The sequence below is a fragment of the Lipotes vexillifer genome, unplaced genomic scaffold (genome assembly GCF_000442215.2).
Source record: "Lipotes vexillifer unplaced genomic scaffold, Lipotes_vexillifer_v1.1 scaffold395, whole genome shotgun sequence".
Lineage (NCBI taxonomy): Eukaryota > Metazoa > Chordata > Mammalia > Artiodactyla > Lipotidae > Lipotes > Lipotes vexillifer.
Genome location: NW_006797390.1, coordinates 4,127,327 through 4,142,352, shown reverse-complemented (window position 1 = coordinate 4,142,352; position 15,026 = coordinate 4,127,327). Strand labels below are relative to the sequence as shown.

General features: G+C 52.0%; 1 protein-coding gene and 1 non-coding gene across 2 annotated transcripts in view; one reads left to right on the top strand and one right to left on the bottom strand.

Moving 5' to 3' along the window:
- ANO2 (anoctamin 2) overlaps positions 1-15,026 on the bottom strand; it is a 335,332-nt gene that overhangs the window by 240,131 nt on the left and 80,175 nt on the right. The window contains 2 exon segments of the mRNA XM_007469512.1: positions 3,442-3,591; positions 14,009-14,013. Coding sequence (XP_007469574.1) covers positions 3,442-3,591; positions 14,009-14,013 — 155 coding nt within the window.
- TRNAG-GCC (transfer RNA glycine (anticodon GCC)) lies at positions 337-409 on the top strand. Its single transcript has one exon. It is a non-coding gene; the product is annotated as a tRNA-Gly (tRNA).

Sequence of the window (15,026 nt, the reverse complement as noted above, 5' to 3'; positions counted from 1 at the left end):
TTTACACTCTTTCTGACCCAGTAATTCTGAAAACTTATCATAGAAATGTATCACTGGGAAAATTAATTCAGCGGGAAAAAAAAGGTCCATAAATGAAAATGTTCATTACAAACTTACTTATAATAAAGATTATGGAGCTAAGACGCAATTCCAAAACCTAAAGGATAGATTATCATCAGCCGTTGAAAATTATAATTATGAAAACTTTAGAAATACTGTAGAAAAAGTTAGACTATCACAGGAAAACATTATACTATGATGAGTTTTAAAAACGAAAGTATATAAAAAGGATTCCTGTGCGTGGACAAAGACAGTAAAAACACAACAACGGGGAACTCCCTGGCGGTCCAGTGGTTAGGACTCAGCACTGCCACTGCCGAGGGCCCAGGTTCAATCCCTGGTCAGGGAACTAAGATCCTGCAAGCCGCACGGCGCAGCTGGGGGGAAAAAACAAAACAAAAAAAAAACAACACAACAACAGAAAAGAGTGCAGTTTCAGGATGCTGGGGTTATAACTGTTTTTCAAATTTTCATTTAATGTTGTCACAGCAATTAGATACCAAACTCCCAATTATGCAAGACCTGTGTCTGTTGTAAACTTCAAATGTTGACCTTTCACTCAAAAAAATATCTGTGTGGAATAAAGATGCAGACGCAGAGAATGGACTTGAGGACACGGGGAGGGGGAAGGGTATGCTGGGACGAAGTGAGAGAGTGGCATGGACATATATACACTACCAAATGTAAAACAGATAGCTAGTGGGAAGCAGCCGCATAGCACAGGGAGATCAGCTGGGTGCTTTGTGACCACCTAGAGGGGTGGGATAGGGAGGGTGGGAGGGAGACGCAAGAGAGAGGGGATATGGGGATATATGTACATAGATAGCTGATTCACTTTGTCATAAAGCAGAAACTAACACACCATTGTAAAGCAATTATACTCCAATAAAGATGTTAAAAAGAAACACCACCTGTGTGACTGTCCTTAGGGCACTGTGCTGGAGGGCACACAGACACCTGAACCGTGCCCCCGGCCCCCTGGGAGCCCAGCCACTGGGGATGTGTGGGGGGCGCTGTTTCCAAGCAATTGATGCAGAGGAGAACGTGGCCACAAGCAGACCATTGCTATGAAATCTCAGAGGATGGAGAGCATATTCTGGCTGCGGGTGAAGAACTGGCCTGGGGATCACAGACGCTGAGTGAATGAAGCCGTGTGGGAGGTGGCCAGTCAGACGCCAGCGCCGGTGTGGAGACAGGGCCCAAGGAAGGGGAGATGTACAGGACGCTCAGAGCGCAAAAACGACAGCCGGCCGGGACGCCACCGTGCCGATCCCAGTCCAGCCACTTAAGCTTTCATGACCTTGGACAGATCCTGGGCCTTGGTTTCCTCTCCATAATAGAGGGATAGTTATATCTGGACGGCCGCTTCACAATGGGAGTGTGACACTGTGATTTATAATAAATATATATTTTGGTCTTTATCCCCTGTGCTCACAGCTTCCTAAGCCCTAGGAATTTTCTGAGCCATAAGAGCCACTGAGCATTTTCGGAGCCATAAGACCATCTTTTGTTATAGTATTTGGTCTCCTGTCCTCAGTTCCTGAAATTGCTTCAGAGCCATAAAGGTGACAGGAGTGTCGTGTTGTTCATAACAAGCCCCTTTCAACCACCAGTGAGTTTATGTTAATGAGGTGACTTTTGGAAAGCTGCTAAAGATAGGGCTGGTTGCCCGGGAAATCACCAGGAGTTAGGGTTGGAACTTTCAGTCCTACCAGCTGACTTCCGGGGAGCAGAGCGGGATTGGAGGTTGGATCAATCACCAATGGCCAATAATTTGATCAATCACGCCTATGGAATGAAACCTCCATAAAAATCCAAAAGAATGCAGTCTGAATAGCTTCTGGGTTGGTGAATCAAAACGCTTTCACAGGGCTTCCCTGGTGGCGCAGTGGTTGAGAGTCCGCCTGCCGGTGCAGGGGACGCGGGTTCGTGCCCCGGTCCGGGAGGATCCCACATGCCGCGGAGCGGCTGGACCCGTGAGCCATGGCCGCTGAGCCTGCGCGTCCGGAGCCTGTGCTCCGCAACGGGAGAGGCCACAACAGTGAGAGGCCCGCGTACCGAAAAAACAAACAAACAAAAAAACGCTTCCACGCTGAGCCCAAAACTCACGAGGACAGAAGCTCCGTTGTTTGGGACCTCGCCTTATGTATCTCTTCACCTGGCTGTTGATTTGTATCCTTTAACATCCCTTATAATAAACCGGTAATCCAGCGAGTAAACTGGTTTCCTGAGTTCTGTGAGCCACTCTAGCAAATTAGTCGAATGCAAGGAGGGGGTCGTGAGAACCTCTGACTTGTAGCCAGTTGGTCAGAAGCACAGGTCGCAACCTGGACTTGCTTAGGCATCTGAAGTGCGGGGCAGTCTTGTGACACTGAGCCCTCAGCCTGAGCAATCTGATGCTATTTCCAGGTAAACAGTGTCAGAATTGAATTGTACAGAATTGAATTGAACAGTTCAGAATTGAACTGTTGAATTGTAGGGCAGCCAGCTGGTGTCGGAGAATTTCTTGGTGGTGCGGGAAAACCCACACACACAGCGGAACTGGTGACCAGAATTGGTACCAGAATCGTTAGGGGGTAAAAATTCAATGAGGGAGCATATGCATGTGTACAGAATTGTTATCTAACACGGGAAAGATGGGCAGAGATGGTACCCAATGAATGGCAGAAACACAGCCCATCGATGCCATCTCCTCCAAAAGCACAGATCCTGTATCTTTTCTTCCTTTCCAAGCCCATTCCTTTCCCTCTCTCACTCCATTCTCTTACCACTCTTGATAGTTTCTTGTTTTATCATTAGCTCCTAAAACAGAATTAGTGCCTGGCTTCTGCATCTCCCACTTCCCAACCACGACTCCCCCTTCCAAAGGCTTCCCAAAAGGCCATCCCTGAGAAGAACAACTATTCCCTCCCATCCTCTGGGTCAGGGAGGGCACGAGCTGGCAGCTGAGAAGACAGACGTCCAGAAGCCTCATCCACCGTCTCTCTGGATTATCACAATACCTTGAAACCCTGTTAGACTGGGAACAGAGCAGAGTGGCTTCTCCCTGCAGAAGGTAAACAGGTATCGGACCACTTTGCTCACAGAGTCCCGAAGTTTCTGGCTGTCTGCTCCCCGATTCTCCATCCATCACGCAAAGTGACTGAAGTGGCAGGTTTTCCCAGAAGCCACGGGATGAACATTCAAGAGCTATCTGCGATCATCTAGCTCAGGGACAGGGATTGGGAAGGCAGACACACGGAGTATCCCACCCTGAGAGCAGGCTTCCACCCCCATCTCCCAGGCACCCGGGCACTCGGCTCACGAGCTGAGGCCCCAAGTGGTGCTTGACGTCCCTTCCCATCCCCCACGCAGCCCCACCTCCAGAGTTCCAATACTCACAGGTACATTTTCTCCCTGGAGAACGGGTAGGAGAGGTTTTTCATCCTGTCGTTACTGTGCTCGGGCACTCGGGGCTTCAGGGGTGCGCTCAGCTGCTGCAGGATCTCGTTGAACGTCTTCGCGATGCTGTCTTCTGACTTGATCACGTACCTCTACGACAGCAAAGCCACGGGTGTGAGGAGGCGGCCGCGTCCAACGCTCAGAGGAGAAGGACCCACAGCCAGAGCTGCAGGGGGCTCAGATTCCCCCCGTAAGGGACACTCTGGGGAGAGGACGAGGCTGGGGAAGCCAGCAGGAGGGTCCTACCCTTCCTTCCCTGCTTTCACAAGGTGGTGAACCCCCTCAACTGTTTGTGCGAATGGAGGTGACCAGTGCAGGGAAGGAGGAGCGTGGTGACGAGTTCAGGCTTTCTATACATCTTTGTTGTATCATCACCGAAGACCTACTGTGTGACCGTCACCATACTAAGGGCTTTACTCAAATGAGCTCCAATGCACACTGCACCCAGCCAGCTAGATGATGTTACCCTCCTGTTATGATGAGGAAATTAAGGCTCAAAAAGGTGAGATGAGTCAACAAAGGTCACACAGATAGTAACTGGGCGACTGCTTGGATCTAACTCATGTCAACCCAATCCCAAGTCTGTACTCTCCAACCAGACCACGCCCCTATGTGACGATCCAGCATCACTTCTCTTGTGCTCTTCTTAGGAGACATCTGATGAGTCTGCTTTCAAAGTACTAAGCACCTAGTGAGTACCTGCCTCGAGTAAAGCACTGCGTCAGTACCAAGATAATCACTGGTATTTATAGTACCTATGGTTTTTCATAACGTACAGAGTGTGTGTGCATACACTATAGCTTCTGGTCTTTCTGTTACGGATGTTGTCATTGAGACACAGAGGTTGTACTTTGTCACAGCAAAGCTCTGGTGGATTAACAATGGCCACAGATTTTTTTCTGCACACAACTTCTCCATTCAAGAGGTGGCATCTCTGTTTCCACCCCCTTAAGTCTGGACGGGCTCTGGGGCTGCCTGCCCAGGGCAGCAGGAGGGACACTATGCCAGTGCCACCCTTTAAGAAGATGGGCAGCTTCTGCCTTGGTCGGCCTTGGTCTCTTGAAGCTCTGAGCCGCCTGCAGGAAGTCTGAGGAGACATGCGGAGAGGACTCAGACAGGGAAGGGACGAGGTCGAGCCCAACCTTCCGCCTACCGTGCCAAGCCATCAGGCATGTGAGCGACATTCTTGGACACTGCTGTCCAGCTCAACCCCAAGCCAAATACCACCAAATGACCCCAGTCAACACCACGTGGAGAAGGATCACCCCGTCTAGCGCTGCTCAAGATACTGAGCAAAAATTCGTAAGACAGAATAAAATGGCTGTGTCTTGCTGACTAAGCTGGGGCTAATTTGTCCTGCTGCAGTAGATGACCATTAGAATAAGAGTCACAGCCAGACCCTCCGACTGGAAAGCCGGCTGTGTTCTCTATCAAGATATCCTTAAGATGCTTAAATCTAGAGAGGCTGTAAAACATGTACAAAACATTTGTAATATTGATGGAGATAAATGCCACAAAAGACACTCAAAATGCTTTGAGGGCTCAAAGAAAGGAGACAGCACATCCAGCTGAAGAATCAGAGAAGTGCTTCCTAAGGAGAACGGCGTTTCTGCCGGGACTTGAACAGAAAGGTAACCTGCTTTTGTTTTTCTGTTCTTCAATAAAATCACAATAATCAGTGGGAAGGGGGAGAACCTCCCCAATCTAACAACTGAAACACAAGCCCAGTTTACTTATTTCTTCTGATACACTTTTTCTATGCATGTCGACTTAATTTCAATCACAAAATTAACACAGTTCTAGTAAACAAAGAAGTCAAAACCAGGGACTTCCCTGGCGGTCCAGTGGTTAAGTCTCCACGCTTCCACTGCAAGGGGGGCGGGGGGGCCCGGGTTCAATCCCTGGCCAGGGAACTAAGATCCCACATGCCATGCGGTGTGGCCAAAAAAAAAAGAGACCAAGACCAAAACGTATATTAACTAACGTTAACAGCTTCCTTTCACTTCCAATCCCATCCCAGCCTCCACTCCAGAGGAAATCTCCATTCACAATTTGGAGTATGTTTTATACTGACTCCCTCCATACGTATTATATGTAACTGAATCCCTTTCCAAACACACCTGTGATCACACGTCACAGGTACGATGGTATAATTCTACGATTTGCTTTTCTCGTTTAGCAATATATCCCGAGTACGTGTCTTTCCAAGTCAGTCCACGTACAACTACCTTCATGAAGGCACCATATGACACAGTGGGTACGAGTTCTAATTTGTTTAGTCACTTCCCTAGTGACGGGCATTTATTTTAGCCTCTACACGTGTTTTATCTTCTTTGATCATACTTCTATCAGCCTCACCTTATACATACTTTTAATGAATCAGGCTCGAAGAGATGTCAGCAAAGACATTCCAAGCCAACCAAAAGTGTAAAAAAAGTTCAAGCTGGATTTAAGAAGGGTTCACAGGCTGTTTCTTTGGTGCTCGGGTTCTGATGGGGGAATCGTGACGGTCCACGGCAGAAAGGCACACGGAGACCAGTGCGTGGAGACCCCGCTGCACGAGGCAAGGGGAAGTCACCGAAGGGTGTGAACAAGGACAACATCAGAGCTGTGAATCAAGAAATTCATCAGGCGGGGCTCTGCACAAAGAAGGAGCCACAGCCTTCTGAACCGAGGGGACCGTTTACTTCTGGGAGCACAGACCATTTCTAAGCATCTCCTATGCACCTGGCTTGATGTACATCAGCACTGATCTTAAAGACGTGCCTCTAAAAACCGAGAGGGGTTGGGCTTCCCTGGTGGCGCAGTGGCCGAGAGTCCGCCTGCCGAGGCAGGGGACACGGGTTCGTGCCCCGGTCCGGGAGGATCCCACATGCCGCGCGGGGCGGCTGGGCCCATGAGCCATGGCCTCTGAGCCTGCGCGTCTGGAGCCTGTGCTCCGCAACGGGGGAGGCCACAACAGTGAGAGGCCCGCGTACCACAAAAAGAAAAAACAACGAGAGGGGTTAAGAATCTCAGTTGAGATCACACAGAGCGTGTCAACCAGATAATAAGTGCTGGAGCCTCGGGTCCTCGTGGCAGAGCCTGCGACCTTGGCTGCTTCACTCTACTCTTCCTCTGCCACGACGTGAGTGATCATCGGGGAAGAACCGTGTGCAACTTACTCCACTGCCCTTACTGTCTTAAAGCTCTTGACCTCCTGCCATCGGTCACTTAGATGCAAAGAGCTCACCTCTGGGGCACCCTTGGGCCTGGAGGGACAGGGGCAGAAAGATGACCCCTTCACCGTATCCCAACACATCTCATAGGTCATTTAGGGCAGGTCCCAACCGGGCACATGTCCGACAGCGTGTTCACCATTCCTGTAACCATGCGTCTTTAAAGGGCACGTGAGTGGCAATTCAAGTTTCAGAGCAGGAAGGAAGCTGACTGGCTCTGCATCCTAGATGCCTTGGAAAGACAGACTTGGACCGACCGAGGGTGTTTCTCCTTTGTCCACTTCTCCCCATGTCCACCTCTGGTTTCCTAGTCTGAGGAGGCTTCAACTTCAGCAACAACTGGCTTCCCACCTCTCTTGCTTAGGGCTGCCAGATTTAACAAATAAAAATGCAAGAAGTCCGGTTAAATGTGAATTTGAGGTAAACAATAAATTTTAACTTTTAATGAAACAATTTTTTCATTAAAAAAGACAACCGGGGCTTCCCTGGTGGCGCAGTGGTTGAGAGTCCGCCTGCCGATGCAGGGGACACGGGTTCGTGCCCTGGTCTGGGAAGATCCCACACGCCGCGGAGCGGCTGGGCCCGTGAGCCATGGCCGCTGGGCCTGCGCGTCCGGAGCCTGTGCTCCGCAACGGGAGAGGCCACAACAGTGAGAGGCCCGCGGATCGCAAAAAAAAAAAAAAAAAAAAGACAACCGGAGGGCATACGCACATAAAAAAAAAATTATACTAGAGCCACAATAATTCTTTTGTATAAGTATGTCCACTGCAGTACTTAGGACATACTGATGTTGATACTAAACAAAGTATTCACTGTTTATTTGAACTCTGGCTTTAACCAGGCATGCTGAATTTTATCTGGCAACCCTACTTTTGTCCACCTCTAATACGGTCTCCACGTTGGAGCCAGAGTGATGTTTCTGAAGCAAAAATCCGATCCTGTCACCTCCCTGCGTTAAAGTCTTCAACCATCACCCATTGCTCTTATGATAAAAACCAAAATTCTCCACACCGCCTGGGGGGTCCTGGAGAAGTCTGCACCTTCTCCTTGCCCCGCGGTCCCCTGCTCGCTGCACCCAGCCACCAGCCTCGGGCAGTACTTTTAGTACTCTATACCCTTCGCCTTCTCCCTCCCCCTCACCAACCTGTGTTCACAATTGAGTTCTCACTCAACTGTCACTTCCTGGGGGAAGACTTTCCTGGCTTCCAGACAAGGTCAAGTCCCATCTTCACAGCATTTCGAGGGCCCAGATTCCTCTCCCTCACAGCACTTATCGTAGTTGTGATTTTATACATTTATTTGAATGATTATTTGATTCACGTCCAGCCTCCCCACCAAACCATCTCCACGAAGGCAGGACACTGTCAAACCATCCCCCATGGTTAAAAGAACGAACGAATGATAAATCTCTGGGGACCCAGCACTGATGACAGCAGTTGCTGCCACTGCAGGAGCCCAGGCCGGGGACAGAACAGTCGTCAGGTAACAGGCCCTGGTAGAAGGAAACCAGGATGGAGAATAAAGCCACAGCCCAAAGCCACCAGCCGGCCGAAAGGTCTCCCGGCCTGTCGGCACCAGCTGCAAGGGCGCGCGGGGTTGCCCAGTCCCGGCAGAGGCCAGGAGGGCCTGGATTCAATCCATGCGGATTAACAACCAGCACCTGCCCCAGGGCCTTGTCCTGGAAGACGGTTAGCTGAGCACCTCCGAGCTGGTCTTGAACCTTCTCTTAGCAGTGGGTCTGGCAGAGCTCCCTAGAGAATCGGGCTAAGGGGAATGGGGCCTGTGGCATGTTTTTGGAGGGACCAGGGATGGGACCAGGATAAATTCTGACTATTCCCTGATGGGGGGAGGGGTGCTCCAAAGCCCTACAAATAGCATCATTTACCTCCAGGAAAAATGTAAATGGTGCAAAAGGCCAGAGTCCCACCAGAACCATCAAGGCGACCTCCACCCCACAGCCCTGATGGAGGCCCTGCGCACACACCCGGGCAGACACAACGGCCCATGCCCACAGTCAAACATGGCGGGCGGCCCCATGCACGCTACCGTGGATGCTAAGCTCGGAGGACAAAGGGCCTGCTTCCTGCCTCTGTGCCTCTGCACGTGTCGCACCTATTCCTGGAACTTCCCCCCTCCCTCTCCACCCGAATTACCCTCCTCCTCCACTGGGCTCAAGTACCAGCTTCCCCAGGAAACCCTCCTGAGCCACTCGCCTGCTGCCATGCTTCCTTAGCATCCTGTGAACGAATACCTGTGTCATAACGTTTGCCACACTCATCCCTAACTTGTGGTTCACGCGTCTGTCTCCCCAACAGACGGTGGGCATCTGGGGAGCGGGGAGCACGCCCTGTGCACACGGGAGGAGCACACTAATGTCTGTGGAGCGAATGACCTGGGTCCTGGTCCTTGCTGACGCTAACGAGCTGTATGACTCTGGGCAAGTGGCTCTCCCTCTCGGATTCTTCATCTCTAAAGAGAGAATTGGGGAACTTCCACTTCCCACTAGGATGGAGTAACAGGGACCAGATTTACCCTACCCGAACCAACCAAAACACCCAGAGGAAAAAAAAAAAAAAAAAAAAAACATGAAATAATGGTCGCTCTGGTCGGAACGTTTGTGTCTCCGCAAAATTCATATCCTGAATCCTGATGCCCAGCGTGATGGCTATTGCACAGTGGGGCCTTTGGGAGGTGATCAGGTCATGAGGGTGGTGCCCCTGTGAATGCGATTGCTGCCATTATAAAAGAGACTCCAGAGAGCTCCCAGCCCCTTTCCACCATGTGAGGACACAGCGAGAAAGTGCCAGCTACGAACCAGGAAAGGGGCTCTCGCCCAACCAGGCTGGTACCCTGGTCTCAGATTTCCAGCCTCCAGAAGAACTGTGAGCAGTTCTGTTATGTACACGCCTCCCTAGTCTGTGGTATTTTGTTAGAGCAGCCCAAACAGACTAAGAAAGCAGTTTTCAAGATACTGGACATTGATTAAGCAGTAACGAGTTCCCGAGAGACAGGAAATGAAAATGGTGACTCCTGGGATGGCTCCAGCTCACGGCCTAGAGAGAGGTCCAGGGCTGAGGGGCAGGAAGGGGAAGCAGGTGGAGGCCCACACCCTCCCTGGGCTGAGCAGCCTTAGCTGTAGGTCTGGGGAGACGAGGGCAACCAGAGCTCCCAGGACAGCGCAGCCAAGGGGAGAGAGCTTCGTGAAGAACCCTGCAGGCAGTCCTCTTGGAGCGCTGGGCGGCGGGGTGCAAGGAAGCTGCCGGACGCTGGAGAAAACCCGTCTGCAAGGGTTGGAAACAGCCCCTCTCCCCACCGGCCAGGATGGAAAGCTCACCATTCGAGGGCCGTTGGGTAGAGTCCTGGGGTCCGCTCACCACGAGGCTGAGCCCCGCTCCAGACCCACTTCACAAATCATTAAAGACAGAACCTGACTCAATGGCTTTGAACGTACCATCCAAGTGTGGCCTTCTCTGGCTTTAGACATTTAATGAAAAAGACACATTAGCGCTCAGCACAGACGCGTCCGGGCGCCTCCTGGGTGCCAGGCGCTGAGCCTGGGGGTTGTGACTGTGGCTGATTGTGCCAGGAGCTGAAGGACGGCGACGAGGATGGGACCCCGCCACACGCAGGATGCTCGCCCCGGAGTCCCACAGGCCCCACGTCACCAGGGCCCAGAGGACTGGGCAAGCCAGGCCCGCCCAGCAGCGTCGGCCTCGCTACGTTACAGACGGGCAAACCGAGACTCAGAGGGGCAGGGAACTGCCAGCGTCAGGGGTGAAACCAGGCCTCGGAACCCAGGTTTCCTGACTCCCCTATCCAGGCTCTCTTCTTAAACCTCGGATCCTTGGAAGGGCTGCGTGGTCCCCGAGAAGGCGTAAGGCTGGAGTTCCCTCTCAGCCCCCACCAAGCTCAGCAGCCTGGCTCTTCCCCCGTGTTCTGCAGGGTCCACGAAAGGCGCCCGGATCCTCTTTAGTATTGTTAATACAATCAGCAGAAGCATCGTTATTACTGTTATTCTTGGACAGTGGAGAATGAGGAACATCCTCAGAAATGGCAAGACACATGTTCACCAGCTGTTCCCCATTACGCCCTCCCCGGGTACATGATACGCCTTTCATGTGCTTAAAATCATAAATAATTTTTAAAGTATGTTGCTCTTATTTTTTATTCCAGGGCTCAAATGTGGTTCTCATAAAAGTCCGCTTTGGCCTCACTGTCACAAGCTAAGAGGTTTACTGAAAGGCCTTCTTTTCTTCTTTCTTCCCCCGTCTCCCTCAGCCTCTCCCCTCCAGAGGGGCACGGCAGTGTGGTCTCAGGGCTAATTTGTTTCCTTCCTGCACTGGAATCATGTTCCTTCCCAGGATGCAAGGAACTGAGGCTGTAGTGATTGTCTATCATGGACAGATACAGGCTGCTGTCCCCATTTTACAGGTAAAGAAACAGGCACAGAAAGTTTCACTAGCATACCCGATGTCAAGCAAACACTAGGAGATCCAATGACCGCCCGCCCCCCCGGCAACAAACATCAAGGGAAGGGAATAACCATATGCGATCTAAATAAAATAATCTTGATTATCCATGAGTCCCTCATCTGCAGTGATCTAAGAGGGCCTCTTTCTGCAACTCGTAGGAAAAGTCAGCAGGCAAAGCAGCAACCAGGCATAAAGGTGGAGAGCAAGCCCAGCTGTGAGCACGTGTGTCTGCTTACACCCCACGGCCCAACAGACACTAATCCAGACTGTCTTCTCCTTTCAACGTTTCTGTGCTTTCCTCTGCACCTCTGGTCACTGGGTAACTGAGGGTTGACTGAGCTGAAGATGATCACCTGCTCACCTTTCATTTCAAAAGGCTCAGACACACAGGGAAGCCAAACAGTGTGGAAGGTGCCTCTGCAAGCTGGACCGGGCTGGGCGCCTCCAGACTAAAGAAGTCATGAGGAAGAGAAGCTAAAGGTGCAGCAGAAGAGGTCCGCTGTTCTCACGCCCCGTTGGCACCTGACGGGACAGGCAGAGGGAGGGATGCGCGCAGACGTGCATGCACCGAACCCGGATCCGAGGAGCTCCGTGCACAAGCCCAGTTACCCACGCGAGCGAGTGTTAAACCACCCACCAATCCAAATGCAAGCAGCACCAGGAGCCACTAAGCTCAGCTGCAAACTGGAGCCCAAAGGAGCCTCTGTGGGCGCACCAAGAACAGGAGCTCATCAGTCCCTCCGTCCCCACCAGTGCCTACGGGTCCATTTCCCATCCACGGCCTCGCCGAATGCAGCCAGTGACATAGCCACAAAATGCACATTCTCTGAGGTCTGACTCTGGATTCACTTACGGTTTTTAATTCTGTTTCAGTATGTCCTCTACCCATGAATGAATGTTTGCTGACTTTTAAAATGTGGGAGAACTCCCAACTACTTACACGGCTGACAAGTCCCCTTCTGGCCCATGCCTCCTGCCTCCTTCCAGAGGCTCAGCCGTCACCCCGCCCTACCCCCCACCGCAGTCTCCCCGCCGCGCGCACTGGCCTCGCCTCCTCCTGGTTCCCCGCACAGGCCGGGGTTTTCTTACCTCAGGGCTGGAGGACATGCCCTTCCCTCGCCCAGGAAGGTTCTCACCTGCCCCCCAACCTGGTAAACTCCTAGCCAGCACTCTGGTCTCAGTTCAGATGGCCCCTTCTTGCACCCTGGCCCCCATCAAAACTGGTCTCCTCTGGTTGGCTCTTTGTCTGTCCTGCTCTTTTTCTTCTGTCGGCGCCTCCAAGCTCATCAACAGCTACTTGACTTCTGAATCCTCCCCACGCCGAAGCCACATGGGCCCAGGACCAGTTGTAGTCACCAGTGCATCACCTGCCATCAGCAAAGTATCTCATAGTGATACTCAATAACTATTCACTGGGTGGATGGATGGGTGGATGGATGGGTGGATGGATGGGTGGATGGATGGGTGGATGGATGGGTGGATGGGTGGATGGGTGGATGGGTGGATGGGTGGACGGGTGGACGGGTGGATGGGTGGGTGGGTGGATGAAAAATGTGACCTTTCAAAGGGCTAGGACCCCTTATACACAGCCATTCCGGGTACAATTAGACTCTTCCTAAAGGCTTTTGGTAACTGAAGGGGCTACTGAGGACCCAGATCAGGGACGACCGCTATGGTATGTGTACCATGGTGCTATCTCCCCCGACCTTACAGACAGCCCTGAGGGATCACAGCACTCCTTCCAAGGCCCTTGGATGGAGCTTCAGAACCCATCTCAGCATCACTCTCCAGTAAAGCCACCACCAATGAATCAGGCCTGGTACGTGTGATCCATTTGTTCATTCATTAACAAATACTGATACTGATTTAGTGCTTGCTCTGTACCAGGCCCCGTTCTAGGTGCTGCCAACAGGGTGAAACCGCCCTGCCCTCCTGGAGCTTCCAGTGTAGTGCCGACAGGGACAATCAAACAAAGACACAAATATGCTACTCAGTATCCAGCAGCGCTGAGCGTTAGAAAGAAAAAAACAAGAGGAGGAGGATGGAGAGAGACAGAGGTCCGCTTCACATAGGGCGGTTGGGGATGTCTGTCCGGGCAGAGACCCCGCTGTGGTGGGAGAACGAGTCCTGCGCTATCTGGAGGTCCCCAGGCAGAGGGAAAGGCAAGCAAAAGGCCCTGAGAGGGAAACAGGCTTGGTGTTTTGGAGGATCGGTGCGCCTGGGGCGGAGTGCCGAAGTGGGCAGTGCTGGGAAATTCCTTTCTGTGTCAGAGGTGACAGACACGGCATCCATTTAGAGGCCCTGCGGAGACACCGTCATTCCCAGCCCCTCTCTGACCAGTAGCCCTTTAATATCCATGGCAGGGATCACATGACACCCTCGGGTTCCGGTGTCCCCGCACAGGACAGCTCTAGTCCATGGTGGCACTCTGACTGTGCACCCTGTCCCCATTCTTGGGGCTCTGATCCACTGTAAGCTGGTAAACGCTTACCAACCACCTGGGTGTTGAGGGTCGAGTGGCTGATTTGGAACCTTCACTGATTTCCGTGGTGTAAATACGCCCACCGTGGCCAATTTCAATCATCAATGGTGCAAAGACCAGCCTGCAAAGTTTCTGAAAATGTATCAGATCTCAAGAGCCGTTATGCACCAGCACAGCACTGAGGCCAGTCCTCCCTGGGTAAGAAGAATTCTGCTGTGAGCTCCAGGTACCAGAAGCTGACTGCCTCCTCCTCCTGTCTCCCTCTCTCCTCCCGCAGGCCCCTCCCATCCACCCACAGAGGGCAGCCATGGCCAAGCCAGGCCGCCCACTCCCACATCTCCTATTGAAGAGCCCGGTTACTCAGCACAGTGCTGGCTTACCACTGTTGTCCTGGCGGGATTATTAGTAGCTCTCTCACCCTCAGAAGGGCCCAACATTGGATGACAAATTCTATCCACTGCCCTCTGCTCTCAGCGCCACCTGCACAGGGCCCAGGGTCCAGGTCCCAGCCAGCCCATCTGGCAGGAGCTGCCCCAGTTCAGCTGGACATGACTTGAGGCTTTCAAAAGGAAAAGCACCATTTCTCTTTCAAGTTTTTTCAATCATGAGCCTAAAAACAAGTTAATTTTAAAAATTCAAGTTCAGGGCTTCCCTGGTGGCGCAGTGGTTGAGGGTCTGCCTGCCGATGCAGGGGACGCGGGTTCGTGCCCCGGTCCGGGAGGATCCCACGTGCCGCGGAGCGGCTGGGCCCGTGAGCCATGGCCGCTGAGCCTGCGCATCCGGAGCCTGTGCTCTGCAATGGGAGGGGCCACAACAGTGAGAGGCCCGTGTACCGCAAAAAAAAAAAAAAAATTCAAGTTCATTTCCCATTACACGTTTTCCTATTTTTGGCATCACTGTCTGTGAGCCCTGAGTCAGGCCTGTCTGCTAACAGCCCGGGGCCTGCGGTCTTGCCAGGCCTGAGTGCATGTCCGCAAGTTGGCCAGGAGCCAGCTCAGGTTCCGCAGGGAAACACGGCATGGAGGTGGCACCGATTAATTTTTTTCTGAATTTTGAAGATGAGAAGCATTACAGAAAACAAAAAAGTATAAGTCAAAGTGTTCTGCGCTCTTTCCAGCCTATTTAAATGGCAATCAAAGAGCAGGCACCAAAAAGCCCATAAAGATATTAAATATAAACCCGACCCTCTCGGCTCCACTGCTATTAAAAACAAATGCTTGGGGACAGGCAGTGACAGCAAGGGGAGGTCCCACCCCCAACTCACCAGCGTGAACAGCTACAGCTCTGGTTCACACCAGCCTAGGATTATTGCAGAGTACATTCTACAGACCACTGGTTCCCCATGATATTAAC